This window comes from Chiloscyllium punctatum, chromosome 3, assembly GCF_047496795.1.
Source record: "Chiloscyllium punctatum isolate Juve2018m chromosome 3, sChiPun1.3, whole genome shotgun sequence".
In the NCBI taxonomy this organism is placed as follows: domain Eukaryota; kingdom Metazoa; phylum Chordata; class Chondrichthyes; order Orectolobiformes; family Hemiscylliidae; genus Chiloscyllium; species Chiloscyllium punctatum.
In genome coordinates this window covers 139,465,195-139,486,742 of record NC_092741.1, presented here as the reverse complement: position 1 = coordinate 139,486,742, position 21,548 = coordinate 139,465,195, and the positions used below count along the sequence as shown (strand labels likewise).

At 40.0% G+C, this 21,548-nt stretch overlaps 1 protein-coding gene across 6 annotated transcripts in view; it reads right to left on the bottom strand.

Moving 5' to 3' along the window:
- Window positions 1-21,548, bottom strand: part of LOC140465662 (lysophospholipid acyltransferase 2-like) — a 129,889-nt gene that overhangs the window by 7,131 nt on the left and 101,210 nt on the right. For all 6 annotated transcript variants that reach the window (XM_072561257.1, XM_072561271.1, XM_072561278.1 and 3 more), the window contains 6 exons: window positions 17,731-17,914; window positions 15,820-16,012; window positions 13,638-13,741; window positions 12,748-12,812; window positions 8,356-8,488; window positions 7,007-7,158 (listed from right to left, as the gene is read on the bottom strand). In XM_072561257.1, coding sequence (XP_072417358.1) covers window positions 7,007-7,158; window positions 8,356-8,488; window positions 12,748-12,812; window positions 13,638-13,741; window positions 15,820-16,012; window positions 17,731-17,914 — 831 coding nt within the window. The remainder of the gene's footprint in view (window positions 1-7,006; window positions 7,159-8,355; window positions 8,489-12,747; window positions 12,813-13,637; window positions 13,742-15,819; window positions 16,013-17,730; window positions 17,915-21,548) is intronic.

The window sequence follows — 21,548 nt, the reverse complement described above, 5'->3', positions numbered from 1 at the left end:
AAATGAACTGTACGTAGAGAGGAACGACAATTACCCGGCATTCAATTATACAAATATCGGATTATCCAGCAAGATCGCAAGGTCCTGATGCTTGGCTTAACTGTGTTATTCAGCATTCAATTATCCGGATTTCGATTAACTGCTGACTGCAGACACATGATCTGTACCTATGCTGCAAATACCTTTGTGTGCAGTCTGTAGCTACCATTAAACACATCTGTTGAAAATGGCACTGGAACTGTTTGGATTTAAAGAGCCGTAAGAGCCAACTACTGAAAAGGAGCAGCAAGGGAAAAGTAAAAACAGACCGCAACTTTGAATTACTGTGAGAGTCAAAATGGTAACACCCTGCTTCTATGAAAATGAAAGGAGTTTTAAAAGAATTGGATTTTCTTCCACATGAGGAAAAACTATGAAATAGCCATAGAATTAAATAAAAGGACTGAATAAATTAAGAGTAGGAATCCTTCGATCAGTGCTAGGAAAAAAGTGTGCATGCCACATTGCAGTCTAAATAAGCTATTCAAAAAAACCAGAACTGTGCTTCCAAATAAACGTGTTGGACTATAACCTGGTGTTTGTGATTTTTAAACTTTGTACACCCCAGTCCAACACCAACATCTCGAAATCGAGTTGTGTCCCAAACTGTGGACATGATAGGAGATGAGGGCAAAGTAATTGTGGACAAAATACATGTTACAGTGGCTTGCCCTTCTAGGAGTACACTGGGAGGTTAAAATACAACTTGAACTGGTGCTAGTGGCATGCTGCTTTTGCTTGTGGTTCACATTCCATTGTGCTGAAGTCTGCTGTGAAAGAGCACAGCTGAGAACTTCCACTACACACTAGGTAAAAAAAGAAACGAAGTCTCTCTCTAATTGCAGTGAACAAGCTACACAGCCATGGTTGAAAGCAGTAATTGATGCAGATTTTACTACTGTATCAAGCAAGACTAAGCAGATATCAAAGAAATGCACAGATGCTGCCAAACCTGGGGAGTTTCTCTCGCATTTTTGTTTTTATTTCAGATTTCCCACATTTGCGGTATTTTGCCTTTGTTTGAGAAAATAATGAAGTCCAGTTCAGGGTCACTGTGCTTGTATGTGAATGTACTAAGTGTAGTAAATAAGATTAGGGAATTACAAGATTGCCACGTAAAAATATGATACTGTGATGATAAGAGACCTGACTCAAGGAACAACAGAATGGATGTGAAATATTCTTTGTTCAAAACAAAAAGGAAAGCAGGAGCAGGAGTGGCGATAATGGTTGAGGACAGCTTTTTTATGCTGGAGAAAGGAGGATTCAAGGACAGAATCAATTTGGCTAGAGCTAAGGAAGTGTGCAACTTACCCCTGGGGAGCAGCCGAGGTGTTAAACGATTACCTTGTGATCTTAACCAAGGAGGAAGAAGTGTCTCATAGACCATCAGTACCTAAAAAGGTTAACTACCCACGGAGACCTGATCAGTACATCCAAGAATATGGAGGTAACAGGAGTCGAAATTGCAGGGGCACTGGCCTTAACCTTTCAGTCAGCAAAGGTCATAGAATCAAATAAACAGTTTTAACAGGAAGACAAAATTGAATGAGCAACAGAGTGTAGCAGTCAATAGTATTTTTTAAGGCTAGAGTTCTGAGGTTGAGACTGAACCCTTGCTTTTCCTGATATGTTAATGATCTAGAATTTGATATGCAGAGGACAATTTCAAAGTTTGCAGATGATACACACCTTGGAAATATTGTAAATTGAGAGGGCCAGTGCAGAAATTGGGATGGTGACCTTAACAACAATTACTGGGTCTTGATAGCATACATCTTTCTAAAATGAACAGGTAAAGAACACAAATGATCCTTTTATATTGGCAAAATGTGATAAAGCTAACCATAAACAAAGGATATTGGTGAGGCCACTTTTGGAATACCGCATTCAATTCTGGTCTCCATGCTATAGGAAAGATGATACTGTTAAACTTGAAAGGGTTCAGAAAAGACTTACAAGGACATGGCAGAGATTAGAAAGTTTGAGCTATAGGGAGAGGCTGAATAGGCCGGGGCTATTTTCTCTGAAGTGTAGTAGGCGGAGGGGTGACCTTATAGAACATAGAACATTACAGTGCAGTACAGGCACTTTGGCCCTCGAATGTTGCACTGTAGAGGTTTATAAAACCATGAGGGGCGTGGATAGAGTGATGAACAAAGGTCGTTTTCCCTAGAGTAGGAGTCCAAAACCAGAAGCCATAGGTTAATGGGGAGAAGGGAAAGATTTAAAAAGGGACTGGAGGGGCAACTTTTTCATGAAGAGGAACGAGCTGCCAGAGGAAATGATGGAGGCTTTTAAAAGGCAGCTGGATAGGTACATGAATAGGAAAGGTTTAGAGGGATATGGGCCAAATGCTGGCAAAAAAGGACTAGCTTAGTTTAGGATATCTAGTTGGCATGCACAAGTTGGGCCGATGGGTCTGTATTCATGCTGTATAACACTGACTAGGAAAGAGTAACGGAGAGGATGGGCCCATGGACAATTGACAATTTAAGGAACCAAAATCAGTAAGTAATGGGAGGAGTGGAGTGATCAGCAGATGACCATGAAACAAAATTTTACATGAAACTAATATACTACCTATCCAATCACAGACTAAGCATGAACTACATTACATTACATTATTTACATTACATTACTTACAGTGTGGAAACAGGCCCTTCGGCCCAACAAGTCCACACCGACCCGCCAAAGCACAACCCACCCAGACCCATTCCCCTACATTTACCCCTTAACCTAACACTACGGGCAACTGTTCACACTCTGGCCAGGTAATGCATGCAACAATGAAGAGTCTGAGCATGCAATGCCTGGACCAATCAGGGTTGAGAGGTCCTTGATTATGTCTTGAGTTGTAGCCTTCAAAGAGTTAATAATGCCTACTTTTCCAGCACCACTCTAATCTTGGCCCCCCTCAAAGATCAGCAAGGTAGCCTTTGTGTGGAATCACAGGGGATGGCGGAGATACTAAACAAGTATTTTGCATCAGTATTTACGCAAAAATAAAACAGAAGAAAGCAAACAAAGTGCCCCTAGGAGAATGTGAAGTCTGCAGACACGGGAGATCAGAGTTGAGAGTGTGCTGCTGGAAAAGCACAGGTCAGGCAGTATCCGAGCAGCAGGAGAACTGATGTTTTGGGCCAGAGCCCTTCTTCAGGAATGAGGAATAAAGAGCCCCTAGCCCATTAAGGATCAGTATTTCATAGTCAAATGGCTGAATCCATTCAGGTGTAATTTCTGTTATACCTGTTTTGATAACAATTAATTTGTGAATTGGTGGAATTCTGCAGCACTCAGGAAGGATTTGAAAGTTTTGGAGAATATGGAACTTTTTTTTACAAGAATGGTTCCAGGTATGGGAAACTTAAGTTAGAGGATAAATTAGAGTTTCAGACTGTTTGCCTTGGAGAGGAGGTGGGCAAAAGATCTGAAGGTGTCAAACCATACAATGTCTGGATAGAACAGATAGGGAGAAACTGCTCCTGCTCATAAAAGGACCAGAGAACATGATTATGCAGATTTAAAGTGATTTGAAAATTAGCAAGTGTAATGTCATTCTGGAAGGTACTGCCTGGAATTATGGAGGAGGAAGATTCAATTCAAACATTCAGGTGATCATTAGATAATTATTTCAACAGACCAATGTGCAAGAGTATGGGGAATAGACCAGAGAATGGCAATAAATCATAATGCTGTTTTGGAAAACTTATATCACAATGGACGGAAAGGACTTTTTCTGTATCTTAGCAATTCTGATAAGAAAATACTGCCACGTAAAGGCCAGAGCTGAGCATTGCAGAGGTAGTCAGGGTACAAATATTCAACATGCTCAACAAAAGTCCACCCACATAGAAATTTGGGACCCATGTGAAGCATTTTTCAGCTCAGTCATGTGCAGTGAACACAAATGACCAAATGCATCACTGCAACTGTTGATATCTAATTACAACTACACCAGATGCAGAGTACAGAAGAATAATCAATCCCAGGGGCCCTTCATTCTTCAGTAACAGAAATGGATCAGGGCAAAAGTTAAGACTATGGCAACAGTATTCTCAACTCTACTAACAATCCTTGAAGGAACATAATATGAAGAACAAGTAGATATCAGACGTCAACAACAATGCACACGTATATGATTAGGAGTCCTGCATGATGTAAACAGCTGTGTATGCAATTTATGTGTAGTGACTGACAAAAATGGAACTGACTAAGTTAAGGAGAATCCAAAAGGGTTTTTACAAATACATTAAAAAGGACAAAAGGACAATTAGGGAGAGAATAGGGCCCCTCAAAGATCAGTTAGGTGAAACTGAGGACTGCAGATACTGGAGATCAGAGTCCAGATTAGAGTGGTGCTCGAAAAGCACAGGTCAGGCAGCATCTGAAGAGCAGGAAAAATCGATGTTTCGGGCATGAAGGGCTTTTGCCCAAAACATCAATTTTCCTGCTCCCTGGATGCTGCCTGACCTGCGTTACTTTTCCAGCACCACTCTAATCTTGGCCCCCCTCAAAGATCAGCAAGATAGCCTTTGTGTGGAATCACAGGAGATGGGGGAAGATACTTAGTATTTTGCATCAGTATTTACTGTGGAAAAAGACATGGAAGATATAGAATGTAGGGAAATAGATGGTGATATCTTGAAAAATGTATATACAACACAGGAGGAAGTGCTGGATATCTTGAAACACAGAAGTCAATAAATCTCCAGGACCTGATCAGGTGTACCCTAGAACTCTGTGGCAAGCTAGAGAAGTGATTGCTGGCCCTTTGCTAAGATATTTGTATCATCGATAGTCACAGGTGAGATGCCGAAAGACTGGAGGTTGGCTAACGTGGTGCCACTGTTTAAGAAGGTGGTAAGGACAAGACAGGGAACTACAGACCAGTGAGTCTGATGTCGGTGGTGGGCAAGTTGTTGGAGGGAATCCTGAGGGACAGGATGTACATGTATTTGGAAAGGCAAGGACTGATTGGGGACAGTCAACATGGCTTTGTGCATGGGAAATCATGTCTCACAAAGTTGATTGAGTTTTTTGAAGTAACAAAGAGGATTGATGAGGGCAGAGTGGTAGACGTTATCTATATACTCTTCAATAAGGCGTTGGACAAGGTTCCCCATGGGAGACTGGGTTGGCAAAGTTAGATCTCATGGAATACAGGGAGAACTAGCCATTTGGATACAGAACTGACTCAAAGGTAGAAGACAGAGGGTGGTGGTGGTGGAGGGTTGTTTTTCAGGTTGGCAGCCTGTGCCACAAGGATCGGTGCTGGGTCCACTATTTTTCATTATGTATATAAATGATTTGGATGTGAGCATAAGAGGTATAAGTTCGTAAGTTTGCAGATGACACCAAAATTGGAGGTGTAGTGGACAGCGAAGAAGGTTACCTCAGATTACAACAGGATCTTGATCAGATGGGCCAGTGGACTGAGAAGTGGAAGATGGAGTTTAATTTAGATAAATGCGAGGTGCTGCATTTTGGGAAAGCAAATCTTAGCAGGACTTATACATTTAATGGTAAGGTCCTAGGGAGTGTTGCTGAACAAAGAGACCTTGGAGTGCAAGTTCATAGCTCCTTGAAAGTGGAGTCGCAGGTAGATAGGATAGTGAAGGAGGCATTTGGTATGCTTTCCTTTATTGGTCGGCGTATCGAGAACAAGAGTTGGGAGGTCGTGTTGCGGCTGTACAGAATATTGGTTAGGCCGCTTTTGGAATATTGCCAGCGATTCTGGTCTCCTTCCTATTGGAAGGATGTTGTGAAACTTGAAAGAGTTCAGAAAAGATTTACAAGGATATTGCCAGGGTTGGAGGATGTGAGCTAAAGGGAGAGGTTGAATAGGCGAGGGCTGCTTTCCCTGGAGCTTCGGAGGCTGAGGGGTGACCTTATGGAGGTTTATAAAATTATGAGGGACGTGGACAGGATAAATAGACAAAGTGTCTTCCTTGGGGTGAGGGAGTCTAGAACTAGGGGGTATAGGTGTAGGGTGAGGGGAAAGGTATAAAAGAGACCTTAGGGACAACTTTTTCACACAGAGGGTTGTACATTTATGGAATGAGGTGCCAGAGGAAGTGGTAGAGGCTCGTACAATTGCAACACTTAAAAGGCATCTGGATGGGTATATGAATAGGAAGGGTTTGGAGGGATATGGGCCGGGTGCTGGCAGGTGGCACTAGATTGGGTTGGGATATCTGGTCGGCGTGGACAGGTTGGACCGAAGGGTATGTTTCCGTGCTGTACATCTCTATGACTGGAGTTAGTATAGTTTTGTAAATGAATAGTAGTTTTCTTTGTGACCATGCATATTGGTAACTTGCAACTGCACATTATAGTGCATGCAATGTTGCTGCTTTTGTGAAAAGCATCTATTCTATATGGAGAAATGCAATTGTACTTTGTGTACTGGCTGGCTTGCCTGCCATAGTCACATGATCGCTACCTCTTCTGCATGTGCTTGTGACTTAGCTGTGCCAACTTTTAAACACATTACTTGAAACCACCCAAGTAACAACTTTAAATTGTCTCAAACTGACTTTTAAAAAATGTGCAAACTACCTGCCAGCTATTGGAGTAAAAAAAAGCAAAGTGATTGCTTTTTAAAAATCATCAAAACCTTTAAACATATTCCCATTATTTTCTTTGCTCCTGAAGAGCTAGTTAAATTTTTAAGTCTCCTCTAAGGCCTGCAAATGAGTGCAGTTAATGAAAACTCTCAATGATTAATTGAGCTTGATGGGGGTCGAGTGGGCACGCGTGGATACACACCAGAGGCTAGCCTTTCTAAATCTTTTTTTGCATTAGTTTTTAGAAGAAAACGGTTTTTAAAAATCTGAAGAACTTTTCTAAATGCATACTTCCTGCAGTGCCATCTTTGACACTGGATGCTGCTTTGTCATTTACCAATGATAACTGGCTTCATACACGTGCACAATCTTTAAGAATCATACCCTTCTCAGCTTACCTGTAAAACTTTAGTGATGACTCGACCGACAGCAAAACAAATGGTACAACTGTGTAACTTATTGCTATCATTGTTGCAATCCAGGTTATGACATCATAATACAACTTGGCAGCTGGTGATTTCAGAAAGTAGGATCGAAAGTTGTTTCTGATCTACGAAAACACAACATTTGAGAATAATACTTCAGATTTGAGTGTCAAAGTCCTACTGTTGCTTATCGTGGGAAATGGTACTTATGAAGATACATTACAGGAAAATCACAGGTATGCACACTGATTTCTTTTTCATTAGTGTTGGACAGAGAAGGACAGGACATGCTCCCACATTATAAAAGGATGGAAGTGCAGAAATGACCCCATAATACAGCAAACTTCATTTCAACTGGCATCTTACCAGCCTGCCTTCTTGGTAAACCAGCAAAAATTATATACTTCCCATATTGTGATGTCCGAGTATTTATGCTGTAATAAGGTATAACAGTGATGTGTATCGCCTCCACAGTACATTTCTACTACGTACTGAGCTTTTTAATATTGGTTTAGGTGGTGAGATGATGTTTTAACACTTGTTTTGATGGATGATTATGTCACAAAGCTTCAGGGTTTACTGCAGTTATGCATACCGCTTGATTATCTGGAATTTTTGAGTAACCAGCACACTCCTGGTCCCATAAAATTTATTGTATTATTAAATGTGACCACAAGACCAGTCATAGCTTGCAAAGACTTTGAACAAAAATAAGGGTGGAATTTCTCCTCACCACCCAGCTCACATAAAACTTCACCCTGCCAATTCATTAACCATGCATGTCAGTCAATTGCACATAAATGTAAATAAAAAAATAGATTAAATAAGATGGTCTTGTCAAATTTATAATTTTAATTAAGGAAGTTATCATTGCAGATGTTCAAGTTTCCTTTTTAATAAGAAAACTATTACTCACTGAAAGAGGTTACCACCTCAGAAGCAAAAGGACAAGCATTGGGCGGCACGGTGGCACAATGGTTAGCACTGCTGCCTCACAGCACCAGAGACCTGGGTTCAGTTCCTGCCTCAGGCGACTGACTGTGTGGAGTTTGCATGTTCTCCCCGTGTCTTTGTGGGTTTCCTCCAGGTGCTCTGGTTTCCTCCCACAGTCCAAAGATGTGCAGGCTAGGTGAATTGGCCATGCTAAATTGCCCGTAGTGTTAGGTAAGGGGTAAATGTATGAGTGGGTTGCGCTTCGGCGGGGCGGTGTGGACTTGTTGGGCCAAAGGGCCTGTTTCCACACTGAGTAATCTAATCACTTGAAAATAGGTACAAGATTGCATCAATAAACATAGAGCTTAAATATGAAGTGATTAACTTACTGCACGGGCTGCTAATGTCATTGGTATTCCTGTTAAAAATGTCATGTAATATCCTGGATACACTCCATGCCACATTGCAGAGAGTACAAATGTTGCTGCTGTTGGATAGTAATGGCAGCGGTCATAGCAAACTCTGAAATGAAAGGCATTTAAATTAATTCATTATTTGAAGTCAGTTCATGTATACAATTTTGCATTAAACTTGGAGTCTCCATTTGATCAACTTCTTCGTAAGATTTAAAATGGCTGAAAATTAAAAGTTCCTAAGAGGGATAGTATGGGGCTCAAGAAAGCAAACATGACTCTCCATATTGAGAACTTTGAAAAAGGCGCTCCCTTATCTAAAATTGTCGTGAGTTACAAATTTAGAATTACTGGGTATTTCTAAATGTTCAACAAAAAAAAAAAATAGCTGGCTTTTAGTTGTCGGTAAACAATTTCTCAAATTTGTAAAATCACAAACTAATGAGGATTGAGGACAGGGCTGTAACAGCTGCTCCTTTATTGAGGTAGTTTAGGTGTTGGAGGTGATTTCCTCAAATTCCAGGAGCAGCAATTACTGTTTCATATGCTGTTGCATTGTTTTGGAACTTTGGGGAAAAAAGTCAAGTCAAATCAAGAGCAGCTTTAAAAGGGACAAGAACAGACAAAGGAAGCACACGGTGAGGTCATTGCAGGAGAGAGAGAGAGAGAGAGAGAGAGAGAGAGAGAAACTGCCACAGCAGTGAACCTGCAGAGTTACTGCTTTTGCTGTTTGAAATCATGTATCGCTGGACATCAGAAAGTGTATGGGAAAATTAACAAACAGTGAAATTCACAGCTGATCTTGAAGGAACTGTTTGGGCAAAATTCACAGCACAGAAGCAGATAAGTGTATTGTTTTTAAGTGGGAGCTACTGAAAATCTGCAGTAGTGAGTAGAGTGGATTCTTTCTTGATTATATGTTTTTTGAGATGTGTCTCTTGATTAAGCTTAAAATATAAGCAATAACTATTAATTTAACCTGGGGCAGTGTTTTGTAGAGGAATAAGACAGTGTTATTTTCTGGGTTTGTAGATTGTAAAGGAGCAAAAATGGCCTTTAGTAGAGTGATGTGTACTTCTTGTCAGATGTGGGAGTTTAAGGGTTACAGCTGATTGTATCTGCAATAAATGCTGTTGGTTGAGAATCTCATCAGATTGAATGGATTGTTTGGAGAGACAGTTAGAAGCAATGAGGGATTTGCAAAAGCAACAGTATGTGATGGATAGCAGTTATAGGAAGGAGGGGAAGTCTCAGATACAGTCACAAAGATGGGTTAGCTCCCGGAAAGGTAAGAGAGGTAGGCAGCTAGTGCAGAAGCCTTCTGTGGCTACACCCATTTCAAACAAGTATGCAGTTTTGGAAAATGTAGGGAGTGATGGATTCTCAGGGAAATAAAGCACAAAGTTTCTGGTATTGAGACTGGCTCTAATGCAATAAGGGGTAAGTCGGGTTGCAAGTGATCAATTGTGTTAGGGGACTCTCTAGTCCAAGGTACAGACAGGACGTTTCTGTGGCCAGCAGCGAAAAAGCAGGATCAAGGATGTCTCAGAGGGTGCAAAATGTTCTCACAGGGGAGGGGGGCCAGCAAGAGGTCATTGTCCACATTGGAACCAACGATATAGGAAGTGAAAAGGTTGAGATTCTGAAGGGAGATTACAGAGAGTTAGGCAGGAATTTTAAAAAGGAGGTCCTCGAGAGTAGTAATATCTGGATTACTTCCAGTGCCACAAGCTAGTGAGGGCAGGAATAGGAGGTAAGAGCAGATGAATACATGGCTGAGAAGCTGGTGTATGGGAGAGGGATTCACATTTTTGGGCCATTGGAATCTCTTTTGGGGTAGAAGTGACCTGTACGAGATGGACGGTTTGCACCTAAATTGGAAGGGGGCTAATATACTGGCAGGGAGATTTGCTCAAGCTGCTCGGGAGGATTTAAACTAGTAAGGTGGGACTGAGGGTGATAGTGAGGAAAGAGATCAATCTGAGACTGGTACAGTTGAGGAGAGAAGCGAGTCTGTCAGGGCAGGCAGGGACAAGGTAGGACTAATAAATTAAACTGCATTTATTTCAATGCAATGGGCCTAACAGGGAAGGCAGATGAACTGAGGGAAGGGTTAGGAACATGGGACTGGGATATCATAGCAATTACAGAAACATGGCTCAAGGATGGGCAGGACTGGCAGCTTAATGTACCAGGATATAAGTGCTACTGTAAGGATAGAAAGGGAAGCGAGAGAGGGGGGGAGCAACGTTTTTGATAAGGGATAGCATTACAGTTGTACTGAGGAGGATACTCCCAGAAATACATCCAGGGAAGTTATTTGGGTGGAGCCAAGAAATAAGAGAGGGATTATCACCTTATTAGGAATGTATTATAGACCCCCTAATAGTCAGAGGGATATTGAGAAACAAACTTGTAAGGAGATCTCAGCTATCTGTAAAAATAATAGGGTGGTTATGGTAGGGGATTTTAACTTCCCAAACACAGACTGGGACTGCCATTGTGTTAAGGATTTGGATGGAGAGGAATTTGTTAAGTGTGTACAAGAACATTTTCTGATTCAGTATATGGATGTACCTACGAGAGAAGGTGCAAAACCTGACCTACTCTTGGGAAATAAGGCAGGGCAAGCGACTGAGGTGTCAGTGGGGGAGCACTTTGGGGCCAGTGACCATAATTCTATTAGATTTTAAAAAAGTGAAGGAAAAGGATAGCTTAGATCTAAAAGTTGAAGTTCTAAATTGGAGAAAGGCCAATTTTGACGGAATTACGCAAGAACTTTCGAAAGGTGATTGGGGGCAGATGTTCGCAGGTAAAGGGACGGCTGGAAAATGGGAAGCCTTCAGAAATGAGATAATGAGAATCCAGAGAAAGGATATTCCTGTTACAGTGAAAGGAAAGGCTGGTAGGTATAGGGAATGCTGGATGACAAAGAAATTGAGGGTTTGATTAAGAAAAAGAAGGAAGCGTATGTAAGGTATAGACAGGATAGATCAAGTGAATCCTTAGAAGAGTATAAGGACAGTAGGAATATACTTAAGAGGGAAATCAGGAGGGCAAAAAGGGGACATGAAATAGCTTTGGCAAAATAGTTGAGGAGAATCCAAAGGGTTTTTACAAATACATTAAGCACAAGAGGGTAACTAGGGAGAGAATAGGGCCCCGCAAACATCAGCAAGGCTGCCTTTGTGTGGAGCCACAGAAAATGGGGGAAAATACTAAACGAGTATTTTGTATTATTTACTGTGGAAAAGGATATGGAATTGGTCTTCTTCCTATTGGAAAGATGTTGTGAAACTTGAAAGGGTTCAGAAAAGATTTACAAGGATGTTGCTAGGGTTGGAGGATTTGAGCTATAGGGAGAGACTGAACAGGCTGGGGCTGTTTTCTCTGGAGCGTCGGAGGCTGAGGGGTGACCTTATAGAAGTTTACAAAATTATGAGAGGCATGGATAGGGTAAATAGGCAAAGTCTTTTCCCTGGAGTTGGGGAGTCCAGAACTAGAGGGCATAGATTTTGGGTAAGAGTGGAAAGATATAAAAGAGACCCAACCTTTTACACACAAGGTGCTAAGCGTATGGAATGAGCTGCCAGAGGAAGTGGTGGAAGCTGGTACAATTGCAACATTTAAGAGGCGTTTGGATGGTTATATGAATAGGAAGGGTTTGGAGGGATTTGGGCCGGGTGCTGGCAGGTGGGACTAGATTGGGTTGGGGTATCTGGTCGGCACGGCCAGGTTGGACCGAAGGGTCTGTTTCCATTCTGTATATCCCTATGGCTCTGTAACATAGTAGGCTAAAGCTAACTGATGGCAAAAACATAGACAGTGACCTTGAGAAAATAATTACTATTTTACATGCCTACATTATTTTCAAAATTGCAAAGTAAGCACGTAAAGTAGCTTGCACACCTTTGCTTAAAGCAAAACTAACTGGTTTATCCAGTCACTGGGCACTTCGTTTTCAATCAATGGGGGAAGTGTGAGACATAGGCCAGCTCCCTGCATAATTTTCAGCAAAATATCTTGCCTGTCCTGGTTGCTTCTGTAAATAATCCTGTTTTATGAATAAACTAATAATTTAGCCCATTACAAAAAGTATCCAGTTTGATTGCAAACCAGATTTTGTCTGGAGAGTACAGGTAAGATACTTGGGAATGCTTCCAGTATAGCTGAACCAGCCTCTTCTTTACGTAGTATATGGAAGATCATCCGACATTGCAGAACAGAAATACTACATGACCAGTATCCTCTAACTGCAACACAGCAAACAATATGTTCTGTCGACTATCAATACAGTATAAGAACCAACACAACCAACGGTTGCTGTAGTGGTCACTCCTTAAGTAAACAGCTTGGCAAGACTTTTACCTTTTAAACCACAGCGCTGTCTGTATGTTCCAGTTGTCAATGAACATTTTAAAGCTTGTTGCAAACTGTGGGGAAAAAAAAACACATGAAAATCGTAGAATCATAGAACCCCTCAAGTGTGGAAACAGGCTATTTGGCCAAACAAGTCCACAATGACCCACCAAACAGTATCCTACCCAGCCCCATTCCCTTGCCCTATTGCTCTGCATTTCCCATGACAATCCCCGAACACCATGGGCAATTTAGTGTGGCCAAATCACATCTTTGGACTGTGGGAGGAAAGTGAGCACCTGGAGGAAACCCACGCAGACACAGGGAGAATGTGCTAAACTCCACACATCCAGTTGCCAGTGACTGGGATCAAAACCAGGTCCCTGTCGCTATGAGGGCAGCAGTGCTAACCACTGAGCCACTATGATGGACATTATTTTTATACGTATAGGTCAAATGTGGGAATGGAAAGCCCTAAATAGAGTGGGGAACAACTTTAGGTGAACAATGGAGTTTTCAATCTTGGAAATTTCTTTGCTTGAAAGCATAGAAACAAAATCCAAGTTAACTTCAATCATAGAATGTCAGCATGCTATGTGTCAAGTAGTCAAAATATATGTGTCACAGAAGATGAAGTGGAATGGACAATTGTTGTATTATTCATAAACATTTTTCTATTTCAAACGTTGCTCCCGTCTCTTTCCTTATATACTTCAAGGAGTACAAAAAGATGGTGAGTAACACACCCAGCGTCGGTTACAGGGACAGTTACTGGAAAGAAATGTTTGTTGTGTGCGTGGGGTCAACGTGCAGTTGGTTAGTGTACACACCTAGCATGGGGATTGCTACAACTAAATAATTGCCTAGTTTTAAAAAAGGCAACTACAAAGAATTCTTACCTCAATGTTAACAATATTTAAATTTGAAATCAAGTCCCAACGAGCATTGCCTTTATCGTCATAGCCATTGAAGCCAAATCCTGCAGCATTGTTGATAGCATCAGCTGTTCAAAATAAAATTGCATGTGACAACAATAACTTATTGTTTAAATAAGTTTTACAAATTAATTCCAAAAGTTTTTCTTCACTATATACATACAAAAATTCCAGCAAGATATAATTCTCTAACCTCATTGTATAAATGTCAGTATTAGATTGCTTTTTTAATGTAGATATTTTGATTCAGTCTTAGTGTGAGCTTCTAAGCAGACACCCAAGTTTAGACCCCAGCTAAGTCATATTTTATTGCTGCTACTCTCATTAGGGCACTGCTCAAAAAACTCTCCACCATTGCAGATTAATTCATTTGGGACTATTTGACAAAAATATTAAAATTATCTTGCATTTGAAAGCCACAAACTACCAGGCAAGCCCACCAAGTCTGTTTATTCTTCAGGAAATTCCAGTCTTTGTACTCAAATTACATTTAGATTAGATTAGATTAGAATACTTACAGCATGGTTAACAGGCCCTTCGGCCTGACAACTCCACACCGACCCTCCGAACAGCAACCCACTCAGACCCATTCCCCTACATTTATCCCTTCACGTAACACCACAGGCAATTTAGCCACGGCCAATTCACCTAACCTGCACATTTTTTGACTGTGGGAGGAAACTGAAGCACCCAGAGGAAACCCACGCAGACACGGGGAGAATGTGCAAACTCCACACAGACAGTTGCCTGAGGCGGGAATTGAACCCAAGTCTCTGTAGCTGTGAGGCAGCAGTGCTAACCACTGTGCCACCATGCCCCCAGCTGTTGTGGGGGGTCCGTTAGCCTAATCGTCTGAATGCATGGTGCAGAGCGATGCCAACAGCATAAGCTTAATTCCTATACCAGCTGAGATTAACACAAAGATCTCACTTTTTCAACCTCGCCCCTTGCCCAAGGTGTGATGACTCAGGTTAAACTGATGACCGGTCGTGCCTCTCTAATGAGGGAGCAGCCTGATGGTACAGGTAGACTTTGGTGATTTTACCCAACTCTTGCCCCGTTGCTCCTCATGCTCTGAGCTCATTTTATCCAGCCTTATTGCTTGACCTCCATTCCCACTAAACTACTCACTATTCCCCTCCCCTGGCTGACCCCTTGTTAGCTGACATTAGAAATAACTTTCTAACTTCAACCTTGTTATCAAACGATCATCTCATTTCCAAGATCCCTTTCTTCTCAGTTATCCTATCCTTCGGACAGCCATGTTAAGAATCTTGGCCATCTGCCTACTATAGTGCTGCAATGGCAAAAATCAAAGTCACAGCTGACTATTTATGCAAACTTCCCTTTCTCTTCCTTTTCCACCTCCTTATAATATTTCTCCAAAATTGACCGTATGATATTTTCCCCAATGTCTCTCTTCTGTTATTCATAGATTTCATTCTTAACTCCCCAATAGAGATAACACCTCGAGCAACTGTTTTTCTTTCTACCCTACTTCCTCCCAGTTTTAAAATCACTGGAACCACTGAAGACTGTCCAGAATTTTTAAAATATCGCATGATTTTAGATGATTTAAACAGTTAATTTTGTGATGGATATTAATTTTATTAATAATGAATATTAATTTTATACTAGATGCAGAAAATTGGGAAAGTTGGAAACAAAGCAAAGGACTATAAAATGTTAGACTTCCTCATACATAAAGAGGCAGAAAATATTGAAAACATTTAATCATATTTAATACCTAGCAGTGTTATTATATATTTCAGTAGTAGCAATAATACACTCAAGTCCTACATAAAAAGTACTAGATCAAGATTTCAAAATGTTTTTGATATTTATACAACATTAAACCCTGTTAAGTTTGAAACAAGTCAACTACTGATCAGACTTTGTTCAGAAAAGTTCTCATCCACTCATCACAACTAATTAAGATTGAAGTAACCAACTTATGCTAAACAGGAAACCCAAAAGGATTATTTTACGGTTGTAACCACTTGAGGTCACCATTACATTGTTCCATTCCTGTAGAGCTACACTATTCAAATACATATTCAGACTTCCACAAACAGAAAAAAGTGCTTTCAAGTATTTAAAACATTCACAATAGACAACGCCCACCAAAAACATTTAAAAGGCTCACCAAGATTCCAAGCAAAATAATACTTTGGCCTAGCTGCTAATAATGAAAAATACAGGTAAAACACTCGACTAGTCAGGGAAGCTGTAGTCACAAAGGTTTCGTCAATATTGTATTCCACTGGAAATGCCTTAGTAACTGTCAGATGAAAAGACAAAGCAATCCCACAAACAAAGAGCTTCTGCAGAACAGGTACCTGAAAGAAAACAGAAGGAAGTTCAACATTAAAAAATATTCTTTAAAAGGCTATAGGAAAGGTGTTGTGATACGTGAAAGGGTTCAGAAAAGATCTTAAGGATGTTGCCAGGTTTGGAAGGTTTGAGCTATAGGGAGAAGCTGAATAGGCTGGGGCTGTTTTCCCTGGAGCATTCGGAGGCTGAGGGGTGACCTTATAGAGAGGCTTATAAAATCATGAGGGGTATGGCTAGATTAAATAGACAAGGTGTTTTCAGAGTTGGCGGGGGGGGGGGGTTCAAAACTAGAGAACATAGGTTTAAAGTGTGAGATGAAAGATTTAAAAAGGGAACTAAGGGGCAACATTTTCATGCAAAGGGTGGCACGTGTATGGAATGAACTGCCAGAAGAAGTGGAGTAGGCAATTACACCATTTAAGAGGGATCTGGATGCATATATGAACAGGAAGGGTTTAGAGGGATATGGGCCAAATGCTGGCAAATGGGACTGTGTATATCTAGGATATCTGGTCAGCATGGACAAGTTGGACCAAAAAGTCTGTTTCCATGTTATACATCTCTATGACTCTAAAATCTAAGTACTGTATATTCAACAGTTTTTACAAAATTATATTTGCGGTATAGTTTCTAATCATTATTTCGAATAGTTTCAAGAGACAGAACTCTACAAGGATGGACTAGAAGGAAAGAATGGCAGTTAGCCAACAGATTGAAAAAGCCGACATAACACACAACTGTGCAGGCAACAGTTGGAGTAAAGTGAGCCTTTTTCTCTGGTGCAGTCCCAGTTTTGGCTCTGCTCCCTCCTGTATTATAGGGGTCAGCTAGGCGGTGGGTGGAAAGGTGATGGTCTAGCCAGCTCTAATTTCTTTCCTGAAGTTGTCTAATATGACAAACAATCCTCTTTTATTCTTGAAAATTGAAAAAAAAAGGACAGATCAGCTGGTTGTTCAAGTGACCTCAATTTGAAGTGTCCAATAAGCTATGCACATTATGCAATTTGTGGTAGAAGCTTCAATCGATGGACTCTTGTCGTGATGGTAGTGTCCCTACCTCTATGCCAAAGGTCTGGTTTAAAATCTCACCTGCTCCAGACATGGTATTTCAGAACATATTCAAACAGGTTGACTTAAAAGAGCTACAGATGCTGCAATCAGGAAACCCTAATAGAAATTGTAAAGAGATAATTAAATTGAACTTATGTAAAAGTGGAGAATTATAAACTAAAATAATCAGAAGATTCCATTTCTAGGCATTTGTGGCACTGTGATAGTGGCACTGTTTCTCCCTCTGAGCCAGGAGAACTGGGTTCAAGCCCCATTTACTCTAGAGGTTATCAGTAACATCTCTGAAGAGGTTAATTAGAAAATATCAAGAATCTTCAACTGAACTAATCAGGCCGCTTACTGGCAAAGGGTGGGCATTTTGGATTAACAATGACATTTAAAAAATGGGCAAAGCAAATTTGTATAACAAAAGAGACACCAAGACTTTACTGAATACAGACCTATAGCAAACTTTTTAATGTTTATATACTTACCTAGCTCTTAAAAAACTCAAAATGATAAATAATGCTATTATATCTAAAGCAGACTACAAGAACAGCTAACTGAACAGCAAATTAAATCAGGTGATACAAAGTCTATTTTTTTACATTTATTTATCAGTTTGTTGCATTACAAGAGTGAAATTTTCTGATGAAATATCAGTTAAAACTTACCACAGGTGAAGGTTCACTTTTTACACATTGTCCATTTCCTTTTCCATTTACTTCTGTGCACTTCACATGCAATGTCCTGCCTTCAATGAAAGCCAAATAGTCTTTATATGGATATAATGGCCCTGCTAGGATACCCATGAAATTACAGTTGTAGCTTAAGTATTCCAGTAGACTTGGCATGGTTCTGAAATTCAGAATCAGGAGAAACAAAAGCTGAATAGCAGTGAGCAAACCCATATTTATCCCTACACAATACTTTCAACAACTTCAATAAAGGAAACTCAATATTTTCTTAAAGCAGAATGATATTAAATAAGATTCTTTTAATAAAAACTGGTGGGTGGAAAGAAGCTTGCTGAATACAAAGCTGACAAGTTGAGAATCTTGTAAAGAATGTAAGTTTTATATTTCTAAATATTTCAGAATTTTTCAAGTTTAATTAACAGTTCTTGCAAACAAATTTTGTTTGGAAAATCCAAAATGTGAACTTTCAGACTAATCAAATTGTGCCAGCACCTACAAAAGGAAGAGATTAAGGCAGTATGAAACTTTAATGAAATTTGAAAACAGTTAAAGAAGATACAAATTCAAATCAAGAGTATACAATGCTAGGTATATAGAGGGATAATTTTTAATCTTCCTCAGCACATTTTAATAGAGAAGAGGAGTGTTTGGTATCTCAGTTACATGAGCAAGAGTCATAAAATGGCCACACTAAACTTATACATTTTACTGGTGCAGGATTGGGCATTAGCTGGAATAGGCCACTACCCCTAGAAACACAGTTTGGAGGTAGGTACAGAGGCAGCCGAAAACTGGCTGCTGATTAAAAAGCATTCTTCTATTCTCCAGACATAATCCCAATTGTTTTATTCAATATTCAGACCTTGAGCTTTCACCTTTCTACCCACTCCCCGTTCATGCCAACGCTCAACAACCTATGCCTTCACCCACATCCAATGGCCTCTCCTATCCTGCATTCCCATCACAGTTGATAAACTACCCAAAATTTTTACTGCTATCCTTCTTGGAAAGTCATGCACCCCACCAACTTCCAATGGCCCCTCCATACAAAGTGCTATGATTTTCCATAGACACGGGCACATTCACACAAAAAATATATATAGAACCAATGAATCCTGTAGGAACAAATGGCATGAGTGGAAAAGCTTGTCTAGTCATTTATGTATTTCTTTAATCAAACTATTTCTTTTCTTATGTGTGTAGTTTCAACAGTTTAATGAAAAGCAGCTTTTCTCAGATTTTTATTTTGTCAATTACTCAGTTATTTCCACAAGATAAACAGGTAAGTAAAATGCTTGTACATTCTTTTGATTTTTTAAAAAATGTCAGGTTTATTGGCGCCTTTATATCATATAAAATGCATCACACTTTTTAAGGATCCTGAAGAGTTTCTTTTTAAAAGGTTTTCCACACTTGTCATTGGTTACTACAGTGGGTACATTGGTTCTACACAGAGTGCATACTGGATGAATGGGCATGCAAGTGCGATGAGTTGGTGTGGAGCGTGTGATGGACCATTGGTGGGGGCATTGGATGGTTGGGAGATGTGGGTAAGATACTTTGAAGAATCTCTTTCAAAAAAAAAACAGTTCTCTCTTTTCAGACTATGGCCCATGACAGCTGAAGGGTGATGCACAAAGCCTTCAAATAGTTGGCCTGGTTCAACAAAACTTACAGGGAGGAATTTTGGAGATATCTACCCCAAAATGGAGGCAAACAGATCCAAGATCAGGATGTGGGCTCACTAATCCATAAAAATTTTGCAGTGCTGGGAATCAGGGTGGTAATCTTGTAATTTTAAATGTTTTCAAATAACAGAATTCACCAATTCCATGAAAGCCCGACACGGTGATCCTACATCAAATCTACCAAGTACAGATTGTTATATTTCCAGGAATATCACACCAAACAAATGTATTCCATCCGTATTAAAGATGTTCAAAATTGATGTGTTTAATCTCAAACATTTGAACGGCATTAACCTCTCTTCACTCAACTTTTTTTGTAGCTATCATGAAAACCTATGGGATTTCAGAGCTACTTTCAAAGCTAGGTATTGCATCTTGCAGGAAAAAAATCCAATACACTTTTACTGACTCCCTGCATGGATAGCAGGACTACTAATAAATGATGTGGACTAAGACATCCTTTTCCAGGGCCTTTTAGGTACTCATTTCTCATAAAGCCAACTTCACAAAACTCAGCCACAACTTCAATCAACCCATTCCCTTTCTTATTCTTTAGATTAAGATCACCTAATAAAAAAAAACAAACTATTCCCCTTATCGGGATATTTCCTGTTCGGGTTAGCACCACCACTGACTACTAGTCCTATCAACTTTGAAAACTGTAATTCTGGATTGTCGGAGAGCTGTCAGCTTTAACTCAAATAATATGTTTATCACCAATGAAAGAAATGGTAACATTAAAAAGAGCTTTTTAAATATGCAAGCTACTGAAATTCAACCAGGGAAAAAAAAACAGCAGAACTAGAAATAGGAGCTGAGACACACAGACAGCTGCTGCTCTTTTTCATCAAACATTCATGATTCTTTACCTTGACACGAATTCAGTTACAAAGAAACAGCTACCAATAGTGTAGCACAGGCTAATATTGAATTCCTAATTTTCCCAACATTCTCAAATTCTAAACAGGTGCTGATTCAGGGCTTCCATTGGAAGGGGAGGGAGATTCAGTAGTCTTGTCAATGATGCATATCATTGACTGGGAGAAAAGATTTGCTTAGGGATGAGCAGTTCAGCTAAAATTTAAAAAAGACAAAAAGAAATCTCGATTACTACCCGAGGTACAAGTGAACAATAACAGGATAAATAAGATTACAGTTGAATGTATGGTTCAAAAGATTGGTATAGGAAAAATTGATATCTCTGGCATCAATATTGACAAAAACTGGAGCTGTACTGTTGGGACAAATTTTCTGGTATGTTAGACGTCTAGGCCATGTTCTTGACTACATCAGCACAACAGAATCTCAGGGCACGTAGGGATGTAAAATAATAAATCTGGGGTTCCTAGCTTCATCCACATCCCAAGAACAAGTTGTTGGTGGTGGAAGAAATATGAGAATAGCTTTGCTAACCTGGAGCTCTGAAAACCAGTCAAAAACTATTTTTCCATTTTAATTATGATTGGTCCTTGGATGATATGTACGATTTGCTCACAATGTAGCTGTAATCACAAAACTCTGACCTAAGAAAATGAAGCACTTTGTGAACAGAATTGCACAAGAGTACACACTAGTTTATGGTAATGATTCATCCTCAAAAGACAGGAAATTGCAAATGAAATTTATAATCAAGTCAATATAAAGTATCTGTTGCAACACTTATCGTTTTCCAGCAGTAAAAGGTTATCAACGTATAAGTGTTTTTTAAACAGGTTGAATTCAGACAGCATTCAGGTTCAAATAAAGAGCTTCCTAATTTGTTCTTTGAGGCAATGATCATCTTTATGATCAAAAATGTTGAGGAGGCTTTGGTGTATATGTAGACTAGGCCAATCTGCATCAGAAAGCTCTGCCATAAGTAGGACAGGATATCACAAACAATTCTGGATGAGTTGCTGATCCTGGGTTTCTTCTTGCATTTTCTCTCTGCCTTAGGTATGGTGATTGCTTGCAACAGTTCCTTTCACTCCTGTGACAACACACTATGGAAGATTTACTTTGACAATTGAGCACAAGTGTTCTTCACTACATGATCAGCCCAACTCAGTTCTGGAAGTCTCCAAATGGTGTAAATTGTTAGCATGCAAGCTCATGTTAGCACTTGAG